At 32.9% G+C, this 17,082-nt stretch overlaps 1 protein-coding gene across 1 annotated transcript in view; it reads left to right on the top strand.

Moving 5' to 3' along the window:
• The window catches only part of LOC148302462 (dual 3',5'-cyclic-AMP and -GMP phosphodiesterase 11-like), a 168,510-nt gene that overhangs the window by 52,610 nt on the left and 98,818 nt on the right, over positions 1-17,082 (top strand). The window contains exons 3-4 of the mRNA XM_088271576.1: positions 12,264-12,401; positions 15,882-16,101. Of these exons, the coding sequence (XP_088127702.1) occupies positions 12,264-12,401; positions 15,882-16,101 (358 nt within the window). The remainder of the gene's footprint in view (positions 1-12,263; positions 12,402-15,881; positions 16,102-17,082) is intronic.

Below are 17,082 nucleotides of genomic sequence, written 5' to 3'. Positions count from 1 at the left end.
AAATTCTACCTTCTCAGTTATTCGATTTCTTATTCACAGCCTTAACTTAAAAATAATTGCCTCTTGATTGATATCGGCTGTCGATAATGCCGATTCCATTTCTACTTTCTCAGATATTATACAATAATACGGTTGTGCGATTGAATGTAGACCGTTCGCTCTGCACTCGTACGCAATTATTTTTCAGGGTGCGTCATCATTTCGGAAAACTGCGTGATTAAGTATTTCAAATTCAGTGAAACCTCTATCTATCGTTCCTCGAATAATCGTTTTCCCGGATTTGTCGTTTATTTCTTCTAGCCTGAATTCTTTCATACAAAAATTGATCGCATCGATCGTTTCTCTATCACAATTTTACCGTATTCATCGTTTGAAGTACGCTGCAATTTTTAAAATTTTGTTTTTTTTTAACATTCTTCTCAACTTTGTAATTTTTTTTACATTCGGGGATAATATTCCAACGCGACAGATAGAAAATATCGAAAGCTTCAATGACGCAAGGTTGACGGATACAGCAGGAGAGGTTGATATATCGCTCACTCCTTTCAAGAATGTCATAAATCAAAAATCGTCAATTTTCAGTAATGCACATTTTCTGAATGCCCAGAAAATGTACTATATCCCAGGAAAAGCGGCATATTTTTAACTTAATATTTATCCGCTACAGGGCAGAAAGTGTTGTTTTTTGCATTTTGAAGAAAAAGTATTGTTTAATATTTTTTTAAATAAACTAAATATTTTTCAAATGGAGAAAAAACCTTCAGGTTTTACCTAAAAAAATCTGTTGCACAGTAAAAAGTTTATAAATGGCTTGATATTTATTTTTAATACATTGTATGATATTTTTAAACTTTAAAAACGTTCTCCTGAAAATCAAGTTTTTTTTATTTATGACGTTCTTGAAAGGAGTTAGCGATATATGAAGAGGATCCGCTGCCTGTACCTTTATTTTCAGAAGCATGCACACTCTGTAAAAGATTGAAAATATTCTTCTACGCACATTCAATAACTGATGCCGAAAAAATATTGTTTGAAAAGCCGAAAATATACTGTTGGCTTATGGAATAAAAAACAGTAAAATAACAAATAATTATCAGAGATTATTTAAAATGCTATTATTTAAAATGCGATAAGGAAATAATATTTTAGAATCACTCATCTACGTGAATTATACCGTGTCGCAGTCTTCCACAATTTGAGACCCACACAAGTGTATCAACGATGTTACATTGAAGGCGATACGTTTAAAGAGAATTTCACGTTCAGATTTCCACATACTCCAAACACACCCCTCTTTCATATATTTATATCACTCTCATATTATGTATGGCCATTCGTTCACATTTATCCAAGTCGGTGCATTACCCAAAGTAATCATTTTCCTTTGAAAAACGCTATCGGTATTTTTTGCCCGAGTTACTCGTCGATATAACTTATCTCTGTAAAGGAAAGCCCTCGGAAAATGTATTTGATCAAAAAATGTGTGTTTTTTTCTTATTTCATTTCCTTGGTGTTTTCTCGTCTAGGATAATAAATTGAAAAATATAAAAAAATTGTAAGGAAAACAATTTGGTTAGAGCCATGATCTATGTACATACATATGTATAAAATAAATAAAAGCTCTAAATAAATAAAAGCTCATCTTTAAGATATAAACATGACTTTACAATACCAAAATGCAATACCAAACAATTCCATCAGAACTTCAAATATTTGAGAACTAATTACTTCAACAACCTTCCTACAGACAAAAAAAATTAAAGACTTTAAAAAGCTAAAAAATAAATTTAATGAATTTTTTCAAATGTTAATCTAAGAAAGAAAAAAAAAGAAAAAAATTATTTCAATAAAAATAAATTGTTAATTGTAAAACAAGTGTAAGTCCCTCTCCAAGCACAAGAGCTCAGTCTCTTTTTTGGAGAGAACTTCGTTAAGAACGAAGTTCTTTTCATTTTGAGATTGTTAGAAATGTTTATAAAATTAATTAAAATTGTGAAAACATTGTAACCATATTACATTAATAAAAAAATAATAATAAATAAGTATATAAAAAATACTTTTTGAAAGGTTTTACTTCGATCATCATTGCACAAAAGCAACTTTTTTACATTATTTTAACTAACTAACTAACTAACCATCACGCCGCTTCCCCGCAGGGGTAGGCAGAGAAAATCGAACGCCACACCACTCTGTCTTTGCAAACATTCTTTGCCTCTTCTACATTTATGCATCTCCTCATACATACCCGACGATTATTACGACTCCTGACCCGGCCGCTTTCAAGTATTTGACATACCTGATTGTGCCAAGTTTTCCTCGGTCGTCCTCTGCTTCTTTTTCCAACTACATTCGCCCCATAAATTTGTTTAACCGTTCTTTCTTCACTCATACGCTCCACATGTCCAAACCATCTCAACACACCTTTCTTAATTTTATCGATAATGCTTATCTCAGCCTTACATTCTTTCCTTATTTCATCATTCGAACATCTATCAAACATCGTTTTGCCACACATACGTCTGAGGGATCGCATTTCGACTGCATTCAGTCTGCTTTCATCCTTCTTTTGCCAACTCCATGCTTCGCTTCCATACATAAGGGTTGGAACCAGAACTCCACTGTGTACTGCCAGTTTAGCTTCGGCTGATAGATTTTTATTTGCTAAAACTGATTTTAGTGCATCTTGTCTGATAATAATTAAAATAAAATATTGATACCTTTAATTGATTTTCATAGAACTATTAATATTATTTATTATATATAACGCTGGATTGAACCCAAAATTTCACTTACGGGTTTGTTTCATTACTAAATTGTACGATTTGCATATTAACTACGCGAATTCCTAACTAGCATTATTAACCATTAATTTTTACAATGTAAATTGACTCGAAAAAGAATTATTATATGCGCAATAAATTCCTAATACAAATAAACATTCCTATTGTTTCATGAAATTGACATATTTTAGACAAAGCTGTGTAAATAAAAATGCATAGGTACAGTATCGAACAGATTAATTGAAACAAAACTTTGTTTTTATTATTTTCTTTAAATTTTTTTTAAAACATTTTGTTTATTAGTTATATCACAAATAAATATTTAATATAATCTCATTTGGGCTCAGTCAAAGATTTTACTCTTCTTGGCATCTTTTATATAAGGTTTTGGCACGTGGATGCCATTTTTTCGTCTCGAAACTATACCTGAATTATGGACAAAATGAGCTTTTGCACCGTAGTGCAATCAATTTTGGAGAGCCGATTCTTACAGATTGCCGATAGATTTTTAATTAGGTTTATTCGTTTGAAATTGCCATTACTAGGCGAAACATTTGTCAAAATATTAATTTTTAATGTGTTTTTGTTAATAAAATACAACTTAGTAGACTCAAAAAATCTGTGTTTGATTTAAAAATTAATACATAAATTAAGGTATTATCCTTGTTTCTTATAGCAATGTGCTCTAATCACTGTGCTACGGATGTAGACAGTGGTGTGTCTGTGGTTTAAAGTGTTTACATTTTTCCTATCATTATTTGCTGTGAAAAAACCACAATCCTACTGTAAATATTGTGATAATTTCAGTATATCAATCATACTTAGAAAAAAAATACTTGGCACTGAATATTATTTTGTAATATTTATATGCAGGGGCGTGCGTTCCACGCATGTGCTTAAGCAGTGCCTACCCTACCTTACTCACAAAAAATGCAAATATAATTTTTTTTTTAAATAGTAATACGTGAGAACATACGAACCTAGCGTCGCGTTGTCACTGGACGCCTTGCTACATCATATTAAAAGCATGAACTAACATAAATATCTTCTTTTTGGTGTAGGCCTTGTGGCCTATTTTTAAGAAGGATCAGCCTCCTGCGATATCGAATCTCAGCTTTCAATCCATCTTTTAGATGACCGCAGAAATATGCTTCTGAAAATATTTCGAGTGTGCCAAAAATTTTGTTTAAATTTTGGAGTTTTCTCGACTTGGATCACTCATTCGACTCACATTAACTAAAATTATTACATCCAGTACCACACAAAGGACAAATAATGAATAAAATTGAAAATTTTGAAATCCAAAAAAACTTAAATTCTAGTAATAATTTAATAATTACTAGATTATTTCAAAATTCTTCACCTTTGCTTTCCATTTTTCCTTTACTCTCAAACTCCACCCCCCCTCCCCCTAACTTACCCCCCTCCTTACTTACAGAACTGATCATTATTAATGCTTTTAGTTTATATTTAGACCTGAAGATATATTTAGGCTTCCGAAACTAGTAAGTTGTAAAAAAACAAGGGTTTTTCTTTTACAACGATAATTTGTAATGAGATAAAACTCAGAAAGTGGTATTTTACAAAGTGGTATTAAATTTCAAAACAGTGGTATCATATAAGTGATTTTATTATAATCAATATGTCATTTCACAAAGTTAATGCCGAATCAATGAATGTTTTTTTTTGTCTTTTTTCTGTCTTTAAAAAAACATTTTTTGTATAGATGTCAGACCGTAACAATTTCATTTTTATGACCTGATTGATGGAATGATTATTCCGAAACCGGTAATCACGAATAAGTGTTTTTTTTAAGTGGTATTACACAATGTCAACGATGAATGATAAGGAACCTGTTTAATTAAAAGCGTATTCACAGTCTACATAAATGGAGAGTTCAGTGTACATAAAATATGTAAAATGTGCATCAATATGAAACGGGAAGTCTACCCTGGTAAATGCTACCCCTAGATAATCGGTTTGCGTATGTAATATATACTTTTTCTAGGGGCTCTCCACATGGGAGAGGTCGACACAAGTGTAAGTAGACTATTCTAGCAGTAAAATACAAGTTTTATTATCGAACACGCCGGGTTTTTCGAATAAAACTTCTCCGCTGTCATCGATTTCGGTTTCCAAATTGTCTTTCGCGTCCGTAAATTTCAAATGAGTTTATCGAAAATATTCTTCTTGCGAGAACGAATACCACTCGCGTGTAAATGTGTCACGAATATCGACGTTGACTGCCAACGTATTTTGACATCTCAACATAGATGAAGAAGAATATGAAAGTCTAGGTATTTAAAAGGCCTAAGACGTATCATAGGGCTCTTAGAAAATTTATACTGTTTCAAATTTTTGTTCACAAATTATGAATTTTTTACGCTTACGAGTTATTTATTTAATTCTTTTCAAATATTATGACATAGGAGGAAGAATAATATGGAAGTCTAGGTTTTTACAGCGCTTTCAACCTGCTATACACTGGTTAAAGTGATCACTTCATACACGTTTAACACTCACCATTCCTTTTATTAACACCTTTTTTCACGCGTCGCTCACTCCTTTCAAGAACGTCATAAATCAAAAGACTTGATTTTTCAGGAGAACGTTTTTAAAGTTTAAAAATAAAATACAATGTTTTAAAAATAAATATCAAGCTACTTTTTGAATTATCAAATTTATCCAATTACATAAAATATGTTGACATAACATTTTGAGTGTGTTCAAATCCAAGTTATGAATGTGGGTTTCTTCACTTTAAAGAGTTATTTATTTATTGAAATCTAAACATAGATGAAGAGGAATACGGAGGTCTGGATATAAACAGGGCTTAGGAACTGTCGTAGACTGGTTTTGGTGGTCACTTTATACACGTGTAACAGGTGTGTATACAAGAACAACGGAAAGAATCGTAGATAAATTTAAAATAAGAGTCTCTACCAAATGAAAAGTTTACTCAAGTCAACCATAGATTATTCCGAGAACACACTTCGCTCACTCCTTTCAACAACGTCATAAATAAAAAATCGTCAATTTTCTGTTGTGCATGTTTTCGGAATGCCCAAAAATGTACTATATCCCAGCAAAAGAGGCATATTTTTAACTTAATATTTACCCGCTACAGGGCAGAAAGTGTTATTTTTGCATTTTGAAGAAAAGGTATTGTTCAATTATTTTTATAAATAATCTAAATATTTTTCAAATGGAGAAAAAACCTTCAGGTTCTACTTAAAAAGATCTGTTGCACAGTAAAAAGTTCAATAAGTGGCTTGATATTTATTTTTAAAACATTGTATTATATTTTTAAACTTTAAAAACGTTCTCCTGAAAAATCAAGTATTTTGATATATGACGTTCTTGAAAGGAGTGAGCGATATGTGAAACAGATCCAAGACAATTGCGTTCGTACAAGTTTCAATAATTTGCAATTTGGATGTTCAATAATGGGCAGAATGGTGAACTTAACGCAAGTGTATATAGTGACCACTTTAGCCAGCCAAATGGCAATTAGTAAGCCCTGGAATGATCAGACTTTCATCTTCTTTCATATAAAATAATCTATAAATGTTTCTTATCAAGTTGAAACACTTATAATACAAATAACTTAGCATACTGGGGTGACATTGCTAGACTCCTTTCAGGAAAGCGACCCAACTTTTGATGTGCGACAGTGTGCGTCGACGCCTTTCTCTCTCCTATTTCCCTTAATACTCGATTAAGCTCTATGTGGCATATGAAATAGTTTTCTAACTTGGATTTCTCTTCCACCGTCAAGTTGGGATTCCTCACAATCGTCTGAGGAATGTTCCAGTCATTACCTCCGTTTCAGCTTTGCCTTAGTTTAATTTCAAGGATAATATTGTCATCAGACTGAATTTTCTGAATTTCCCTATCCTTTTATCTTATTATACAAAGGGAACCCCTACATTGAAGTTTTTTTTTTAATACATTTAATTTTTATTTATTTAATTTACGAGTAGTAACGAAAAATATTACAATTTTATTCATAAACTAGACATTTCTTCTTTTAAAACATCTAATACTAGTTACGCTGAGCCGCTCCAAAAAAAATACTTAGCTCTTGTGCTTGGAGAGGGACTTACATTCAATGTTTATTTTTTATACTAAATTAATGATATAAGTAAAAGTGTTTTTTCTTTGTATTATTTTAAGGGTATTTTTTTTCACAACATTTTGAGTGTGTCCAAATACTTGTTCACAAATCTGGATTATCTCCGATTAAAGGATTTATTTTTCATATTATTTATTGACATCTCATCAAAGATGAAGAAGAATATGGAAGTTTGGGAAAGATATATAAGATTATAATCCATGATTCGAACCTCACATACTAATAAAACAGTTTATGATCAATAGCTTCTTTTCATCTCATCAATAGATGTCTCTAGTGAAGTTCTAGTGATTCAAGAACAACGTTTCGAAATTGGTTCATATTTCGATGCATTCCGCATTATTTTCAAACACCGTATGATGCGGAATGCATTGCAACGCGTGTCATAATAGATTTTAATAAAAAGTGATATTTTACAAGTAAAGCTTAAATTTAAAAAAAAAAAATATACATATTAAGAAATTATTGCTACATAATTTATCTATCTTTACGTTAGATCTTTTTTCTTTATCATGTAATTAAATGCGTCTTTTGAATTAAACAACGTGTCCTTGTGATTTTACTAGTCGAATCATCGATTATTCTCATCCAATTATTGATTATCGAATCGCTACCTGTGAAGTTTCACTTCAAAAATACTTGAAGTAAATATTGTGACAAAAAAATGTCGATAAAGTGTTTCAAGCTTATTATACTGAGCGTCTGCCGGACGTAGAACGTGAAAATTCTCCCTTGCCTTTGTGAGATATTTGATTATGCGAGTCTGTGTATGCGCAACTGAGTAAATATAATAAAATCTATCCATAAATCACCGGCCGGGTGAGACACACATCTTTTGTAATATATGCAAATGTGAAAAGATGAAAACAAAAAATATGGTATGCCCATTATGAATCACGCTTCAACATATATACAGGGTGGCGCAAAATTAATCACCTTATCGGAAGATGTTATAATTTTTGCGAATGACGTCGTACGTCAATCGTATTTGACATTTAGCTCACTCCTTTCAAAGCGTTATAAATAAAAAAACGTGTTTTATTTTATAACGCTGACGATTTTTGATTAATGACGTTCTTGAAAGGAGTGAGCGAAATGTGTTTGATTATGTCCTAAGAAGTCGAAACGCGTCACGTATTAAGAAATACAGAAATAAATGTAGAATTCAAACCAAAAAACCGTGTTTAATTTTGGATATATTACTCAACAATTCAATATGGAATTCTACCATCTGTCTGCAGTTACAATAAATAAGACTGTATATATGTATATTTTTCCGCCTCCGTGGTGTAGTGGTCAGCGTGTTTAGCTACCGTGCTGGAGGTCCCGGGTTCGATTCCCAGCGGGGGTGAAAATAAATATTAGTGATTTTACACTGTAATATTTATTTAATATAATCCTGGACTGGTTCCTGAAGCGCAAGAGTGATCACCTTGTCTTCAAGTTATAATCAAGAGAACTCTGTGTCAATTCGATTCAGTGCCCTACGCATCATTGGGTGCGGATAAGGGTTGTTTCTTCCGAATGGGTCTATTCAAAGATTTATTATTTTTTATTCCACCGATGCACAGTGTGAGAAACAGCCAATCTAGCTGTACTAAAGTCTAAAATGAATATCTTCATTTAGTATTAATTGTATGTCTAATATGATTTTGAAAGGTTGATCTATATAAAACTTAAAAATTTTGATTTGTAAAAATCTATGTGTTAGTTTGGCAGCGTCGCAAACTTTGTTATGGCGGAAGTGCTGTGAGTTTTCAGTTATCAGTCAGATTTTATTAGTGCGTTCGGATGATTGTTTTATGCGTTGTGGTGATTATTTTTACGAAAACTGTCATGGAGTCTACAAAACAAGGTATATTCTCTATTATTTATACTAAAAAATGTCAAATATATAATCGATCTATTTTAAATAAAATTATAACAAAATTACAAAATCAATTTTTTTTTTAGAAACTTTTGTCAAATTGAATAGACTTTAGAAAAAAACTTCTTTAAACACCACTCTAAAAGTATCACTATATTATATTTTCATTCTTTACCTATTTAGGCCCGTAGATTTTTGCTGCCAAAAGGTGCAAACCTTAATTTTTTCCCCTTTTTTCAGTGAGCGGGTGAACTTTTATTCGGAGTGAATTGTTTAAGCTTTGGCGTGATATCGATGTAGCGTCGCGAAAAGAAAATATTTGTATTTACATAATGAACTTCTATGGTTTTTCTTTGTGCAATAAAACTACTTAAATATATTTAAATAATTTTGTGAGGGCTTTATGTTGCAAATTTTATGTTCGTTGGCAAAAAAGTAAGAGAAATATGAGTACATTCTTGAAATACAATTCTAAATGGCTCAATGTATCAGTTACTTTGCCAAAGCATATTCTTAGTACTATGCCGTCTGTTAGTCAACCGTATCATAACACTCGCACTAGGATTAGACGACCACTGAAAAATTTCGAAGAAACATGTGAGAGGGTAAAAAAATTCAACTGAAATTATGGTGAATGAAAATCACAAAATGTTATTTACGATGGTAGATGGACAAATTTGTAGCACTCTTTCATCATAAAAATCTTCAAACAAATGCTATATTTGTGGTGCAACTGCTCGGGAGATGAACAATGACAATTTTATGACCCAAATTCCAGATCAAAATATGTATTCATTTGGAATATCTCTCCTCCATGCGTGGATTCGATTTTTCGCATGTCTTCTGCATATTGCATATCGTTTGAATATTAAAAATGGCAAATTAGAGATAAGAGTGATGAAGAAAACCTTCAATCAAGAAAAATGGTTTTACAAGAAAAATTCAGGGAAGAAATGGGTGTTTTAGTGGACATACCTAAACATGGTACTGGCAATACAAATGACGCCAATACTGCAAGTAAATTTCTAAAAATTTCTCAAGAACAGCAGCTATTACAGGGTTAAATAAAGAATCGATCCAACGATTTAAAACTGTTTTAGAGGTTTTATCTTGTGGATATGACATAAATATTAATGCTTTTGATAAGTTTGCGTGAGAGACAAGACTAATTTTTTAAAAATATTATTCTTGGTTTTACATGCCTGCAAGTGTCCATAAAATTTTAGTACACGGTAAAAAAATTATAGACTCTTGTATTCTACCTATCGGTAAACTTTCGGAAGAAGCTAGACATAAAGATATCAAAAGATTTAGAAGGGACAATACGAGTAAAATATCAAGAATGGATACAAAACGAGATTTGCTGCACATCCTTTTTATATCTTCTGACCCTTTCATAACAAGTTTGAGGAATCTTTCACAAAAAAAGCTGTAAATTATCTTCTGATTTTCTACGTTTATTAAAAACTCCCGAAGTACCATATTCCGGTTCATCTGATAGTGAAAATAGCGAAAGTGACTGAATCACAGTGATGTATAAACATATTTTTAAATATATCCTATTTGAGTTCAAATTTTTTGGCTTTATTTTTGTTAGAGCTTTTATTGTATTTCTGTTTTCAATTACCAATATTAAAAACGTGATAAATTTAATGTATTATTTTATTAAGTGAAACAATAATTTATTTTTAAAACGATTATGTACAATGGAAGGTTCATCGAATAATATCTCGACCTTTGAATGACATACTTTTACCGTGTACTTACACATTTTAATAAAACTATTTCTAATCTCTATTTCTGGTTTCATTACCTTTAAAATGATGTATCACACATAGTATACATAACTAAGGTTAGGGAGTTATTAATTTAGTACAGCTAGATTAGCTGATTCTCACACTGTGCGATGCAGTGCCCTATGCATCATTGGGTGCGGATAAGGTTTGTTTCTTCCGAATGGGTCTATTCAAAGATTTATTATTTTGTATTCCACCGATGCAGTGCCCTATGCATCATTGGGTACGGATAAGGGTTGTTTCTTCCGAATGGGTCTATTCAAAGATTTATTATTTTGTATTCCACCGATGCAGTGCCCTATGCATCATTGGGTGCGGATAAGGGTTGTTTCTTCCGAATGGGTCTATTCAAAGATTTATTATTTTGTATTCCACCCATCTTCAATATTGATGACACAACTTGGCCTAGGCAACGAGTGGACATTGCCTTAACATTAAGAATATTGAAAATTATGTAATTTTGCATGTGTCGTAAAAAATTGTTTATGTTTTAATGATATATTTGATAATATAATAAGAATGTTTAGAAATTAAGATTATGTGAGTCATAAATGTATTCGAGAAGAACTAAGAGACGCAGTTCATTAAGCTTTTAATGTTACAAATATTGTCCCCACCACATACAACGCCTTTAAATTCGTATGCAAAGGGTGGCGGACAAATTTTTGTGTGCTCAGATTAAATAATATTAAAAAAAAAACTAACTAACTAATCATCACGCCGCTTCCCCGCAGGGGTAGGCAGAGAGAGTAGAGCGCCACACCACTCTGTCCTTGCAAACATTCTTCGCCTCTTCCACGTTCATGCATCTCCTCATACATACCCGCCGATTGTTACGACTCCTAACCTGACCACTTTCAAGTATTTGGCATACCTGATTAAATAATATTCAAACGTGTATGCGTCGCGCTCGCTCTGTTTATATAGGCGTCGCTTTGTTCTTCTCGCTCTTGTGTTTTGTAATTAGATATATTCGGCTGTCCAAACTCAAAACACGGTAAGGGACATTTTTTTTTGCAGTACGTTTTTTTTGCATTTTTGGACTAAGTAGACTCTACTTAGTTCAAAAATGCAAAAAAAACGTACTACAAAAATGTCCCTTACTGTGTTTTAAGTTTGGACAGCCGTATTGGTGTCAATTTGTTATATTCACACTTATAACTTTGTAATTTTTAATGAATTAAAGATTGTCTTCATTTGCGCGTTTCCGTCTTCCTCGTCACAAGTCGCTCACTCCTTTAAGAACGTCATAAATCAAAAAACTTGATTTTTTAGGAGAACGTTTTTAAAGCTTAAAAATATAATACAACGTATTAAAAATAAATATCAAGCCACTTATTGAACTTTTTACTGTGCAACAGATCTTTTTAGGTAAAACCTGAAGGTTTTTTCTCCATTTGAAAAATATTTAGAATATGAAAAAAAATTAAATAATACCTTTTGTTCAAAATGCAAAAACAACACCTTCTGCCCTGTAGCGGGTAAATATTAAGTTTAAAATATGCCGCTTTTGCTAGGATATAGTACATTTTCTGGGCATTCCGAAAACATGCACAACTGAAAATTGTCGATTTTTGATGTATGACGTTCTTGAAAGGAGTGAGCGAAGTGTTCCAGTACCGTTAGCAGTAACAAGGGTTATAAGTAATATGTATATATGTATAACTGTCTGTTCCCCGTTGCAGGAAGGCGACCCGGCACGTGGTGGACGCGTGGCTGGTGTCGCACGCCACGCCGCCCGCAGGGGCGGGGGGCGGCGGCCCGGAGGGGGCGCACGCCCCGCACCCGTCCCCCTCGCGCTCGGGGGCCACCACGCCCGTCAGGTGAGTGCACCGCACCTGTTGAACGACTGCCACATCAGGGCTGCCACATTATTCAATTAGATTTGGCTGTGTTCATTTCTTTTTTATTTCTTTTATTTCTTCGGGAATTGTTTGCCTCCGTGGTGTAATGGTCAGCACGCTAGGCTACCGTTCTGGAGGCCCCGGGTTCGATTCCCAGGGGGGTTCAAATAAAGATAAGTGATTTTTTCACACTCATTTAAATATTTATTCAATATTACCCTGGACTGGTACCTGAAGCGGAGGGCTGCTCACTTTTCTTTCATGTATAAACGATCAAGATAACACTGCGTTTACATGACACAGTGCCCTATGCACCATAGGGATGCGGATAAGGGTTTTATTATTATTATTATTACATTTCGAAGTCGTACAGGAGAAAGTGACTAACTAACAAAACGTAAAATGTTCAGGAGGGCCATTTAAGTCACCTTTGCTTGGCAAGAGAATAAACATCAATGCAGTTAGTCATTTTTAACAAGTCAACATATTATACTTCCAAGTTTTAAATCGCTTTGGGATTTTTTCAGGGTAACATTAAGCTAGTAAGATATCTCATAGTCCATAATCACGTTTTTGTACAAAATGCACTTGTTCACTTTCTCCTGTATGACTACGGTATAAAAAAGTATAAAATAAACATAAGTTACATTAACAATAATAAATATTACATTAAATTGACAAAAAATAGTTACATAAATAAAAATTAAGCCAATTAAACAATTCCACATTAATGTTATAATAACTATTGAAAAACAGATCAATGAGATTAAAAAAAGGGTATGGTATTAAAATAGGTTTTGCAGGAAGGAGAAAGAAAGTTTAAAAAACAAATTAATTTTTTAACATTGATCAGATGTCTTCTGATATGAATTTTTACATTATAAACACTGTATGGTATCAATAACAAGAGTTTGACGGTGTAAAAAATTCAAATTGATTTTTAACACTTATAAACTGTCTTAGTCACTAAGTAAGCGGAGGGCTGATCACCTTTGCTTCATGTGTTAACGATCAAGATAACATTGCGTTTATATGATGCAGTGCCCTATGCACCATCGGGTGCATAGGGCACTGAACCCTTATTTGAATAAAAATTGAATATAATGTTATCGAGTTTTACAATTACAAATACTACATGAACCACAACAGTTCGACGATGTACAAAAATCAATCCGGTTTTTGAACCGGTCCAGGAGTGTGGCCGTACATAGTCGTCCAATCAATTTTATTCTCAAATGGACGGTCACGCTTATAACTAAAACCTGGTGACATCAATTTCTCAAATGGCACATGTACTGCCATCTGTGGTTGATTTTAAACATTAAAACCACGATTTAGATTTTTATTTTATTTCACCCACAAATTTTATTCAAAACAAAGTTTGTGTGACGTCATCGTAAAATGATGCCGTCAAAGAAAGCCCATGAAATAAAACATCTATAATTTTTATTATATACATGTTTATTTCTTACGATGGCGGAGGGCATGTGCGAAGGCGTAAACTACAGAAGACCAAAATATCTCCGACATGCGCCGAGTCCAAGAGACGAGTGGAGGATAGAGGCTGTTGGATGTTGAAAAGATGACAAGGCTCTTGTCGAAATCGGTTGGAAAAAAGTACCAACATTAAAAGTGATTTTAAAAAAAGGAGATTTATTTTATAAACTTTACAAAATGTGCCACAAAGTGTAAGCAAAATGAGTATTGAAGGTATTAAGTTATTGGATGTTTTTCGCAGATACTTTGTGGCACATTTTCTGAACTTTATAAAATTAAACAACTCTGTTTTAACCACTTTTTTTTTTATTTGTACACTTCAACCTACCTGTATCGACAAGAACCTTGTCATTATCAGGGTTTATGAAATTCTAACACATTAAAAACATTAAAATACTCATCATTAATTACATTCCCTTACCAAAAACTAAATCCTAAATGTGATAATCCACATTTGGGATTAAGTTTTTGGTAAGGAAATGTAATAAATTATGAGTATTTTAATGTTTAACAATTTAATAAACCCTGATGATGGCAAGGTTCTTGTCAAAACCGGTAGGTTAAAGTGTACTTATAATAAAAAAGTGGTTGAAACAAAGTTAAACCAATTTCGAAACGTTGTTCTTGAATCATTAAAACTTCACTAGAAAAAAAATATTAAAAATAATAAAAATATGAAACTTACTCCAATAATTGTAGAAAATCCAGATTTTGTGAACAAGTATTTGGACACACTCAAAATGTTGTAAATGATGTTATCAAGTTCTACGATGATAAATACTACATGAATCACAACAGATAGACGATGTACAAAAATCAATCCAATGATTAAAATCAATCCAATGATTTACAATGATTAAAGTGTTTTCTTTAATCATTGTAAAACAAAGTTGTTTAATTTTAAAAAATTAATTTCTTGTCCATTTTTTTTAAAATCGCCACTGTCTAAATGTGAAGTAATGTAAAGGGGATTGTGCCATCCTTGATTATCTCCCAGGAACATTGTCCTCAATACTTCGGTCGTATTTCCGAACTATACAAACAAGAGATTTGTAAAACTCGATTTTTTTTGGGAGGGTCACACTGTTTCCATTCATTGTATTGCTTCTGGCAAACATCGAGTGACTTCCACTTTTAGAAGTACCTTTTTAATTTCTGTATACACTTTTCATTCACTGCCCACATGATACATGCTTCGCTCCTATTCTCTTATATGGCTGTGAGAGTATTGAGAGAAGGGTAATTTTACCATTTCACTTGACTGGTGGTGTTCGGCGGGAAGGGTAATTTTGCCTTTTCACTCGACTCATCGTAAATTGCGTGTAAGTTATTTTTACGCATGACTTTTGCTGCATCTTTTGATCTCATATCGATGTATACAGTATGGTTAAATGTTATCACTTCTTTTCAGAGATGTTTATTTCTATTATGAGCGCGAATCCACCCGCAGATAGTGTGTTAAGATAAATTATCCAGGAGACTAAAGCTGCGTTCCCAAATAATACAAAACATTCATGCTTCTTTTTCTTCTTCTAACCCATATTCGCACCCAAAGGTGCATACGGCACTGCATCGTATTGATGCAGTATTATTTTGATCGTTACATACATTAAAAATACATTAAAATAAAATATATGCAAGAACTTTTGCTTAAGGTGTAGAAGAATCCCGCTTCGGAAAACTCCTTCAGACACATGGAACAGATCGATATCCAATGAGATATTGTTCAACGTTGCGGTAGCTCTGCCTACAGGCATAACCATCGCCAGGTTGGTCCTGTGTATAGGAATGTGAAAGAATCTATGTCGACGCTGTCTTAGGCAACTATCGGGAACATACAGACCAATGTTCCGGATAATTTCAGGATTATCAATCATACCGCGCAACAATCGATAAAAATGCGTAATCAAATACACTTAATCTGTATTATTTGTAAAATTATTTCATCGTTTTTTTTTTCAGAAAAATATCCGCACACGAGTTCGAGCGCGGCGGTCTCCTGAAACCCATCGTGAACACCATTGACGGCACCCCCACCTTCCTGTCCGCTGGGGCCGCGAGCGGGAGCTCGGGAGGCGGCGGGCCGCACGCCGGGGGCGTCGGAGCCCCGGGGGGCCGGCCGCAGCGCCGCTCCAGGCACGAGCTCCGCCAGCTGGACGAGAAGGAACTCATCTTTGAACTGGTAAATGCACTTTTTTTAAAAGATATTTATTGATATCTCAACATGGGTGAAGAAGAATATACTTACTTCTCGATGTTATGTCGCATAAGGTCAGGGCACTGCTCACTGCCTGTGCATCTCTATGAGATAAAGTGTGTTACATCGCGGTATTGCGAATGTGGACAAGATATAGGGGATGCAAACCATACGTTCTTTCAGTGACACAACTGATAAGGAGAACTTTCTAAATAGCTTAACACGGGCAGGAATCCAATTCCCCACCCAAGTATCCACCCTTCTTTCTGAACCTTATTCTAGAATTGTGGTCATAATTTCTGAAATGATGCCAAACACATTTCAACTATAAAAATTTTAACAGTCGTAATTATTAATTGTTTTAAATTATATATTTTGTTTGTAAATGAAAATAAGACTTGTCACTGGCAGAAACATCTTCTCACTAGGTGACTGCAGAATAAGAAAGAAAAAAAGTATGGGCATTAACAAGGCTGTATAGGCTGTATACTTGTCATATGCTGGTTTGAGTGATCACCCTGTACACGTGTAACATTCACCATTCTACCCATAGTTGACAACCACAAAAATAGTCATATTATGTTTATATGTATTTATATATATATATATAAATATATATATATATATATATATATATATATATATATATATATATATATATATATATATATGTATATATGTTTATATATATATATATATATATATATATACATATATATATATTTATATATATATATATATATATATATATATATATATATATATATATATATATATATATATATATATATATATATATATATATATGTGTGTTTATATATACATTCATCTTCAGGTGAATAGTAAAACTGACGAGCAAAAAATTTTCGATTTTTGAATTCTAGATTTTTGCTAGAACCATCTATGTGGGTGAAAATCTATCATAGAATTGCACAGAATGACTGTATACCAATATTAAATAAATTT

This window comes from Brachycentrus maculatus, unplaced genomic scaffold (genome assembly GCF_059751285.1).
Source record: "Brachycentrus maculatus isolate JH-2025_06_01 unplaced genomic scaffold, ASM5975128v1 h1tg000452l, whole genome shotgun sequence".
In the NCBI taxonomy this organism is placed as follows: Eukaryota; Metazoa; Arthropoda; class Insecta; order Trichoptera; family Brachycentridae; genus Brachycentrus; species Brachycentrus maculatus.
The sequence above is the reverse complement of the archived record's forward strand: the minus strand, read 5'-3'. Positions and strand labels throughout refer to the sequence as shown.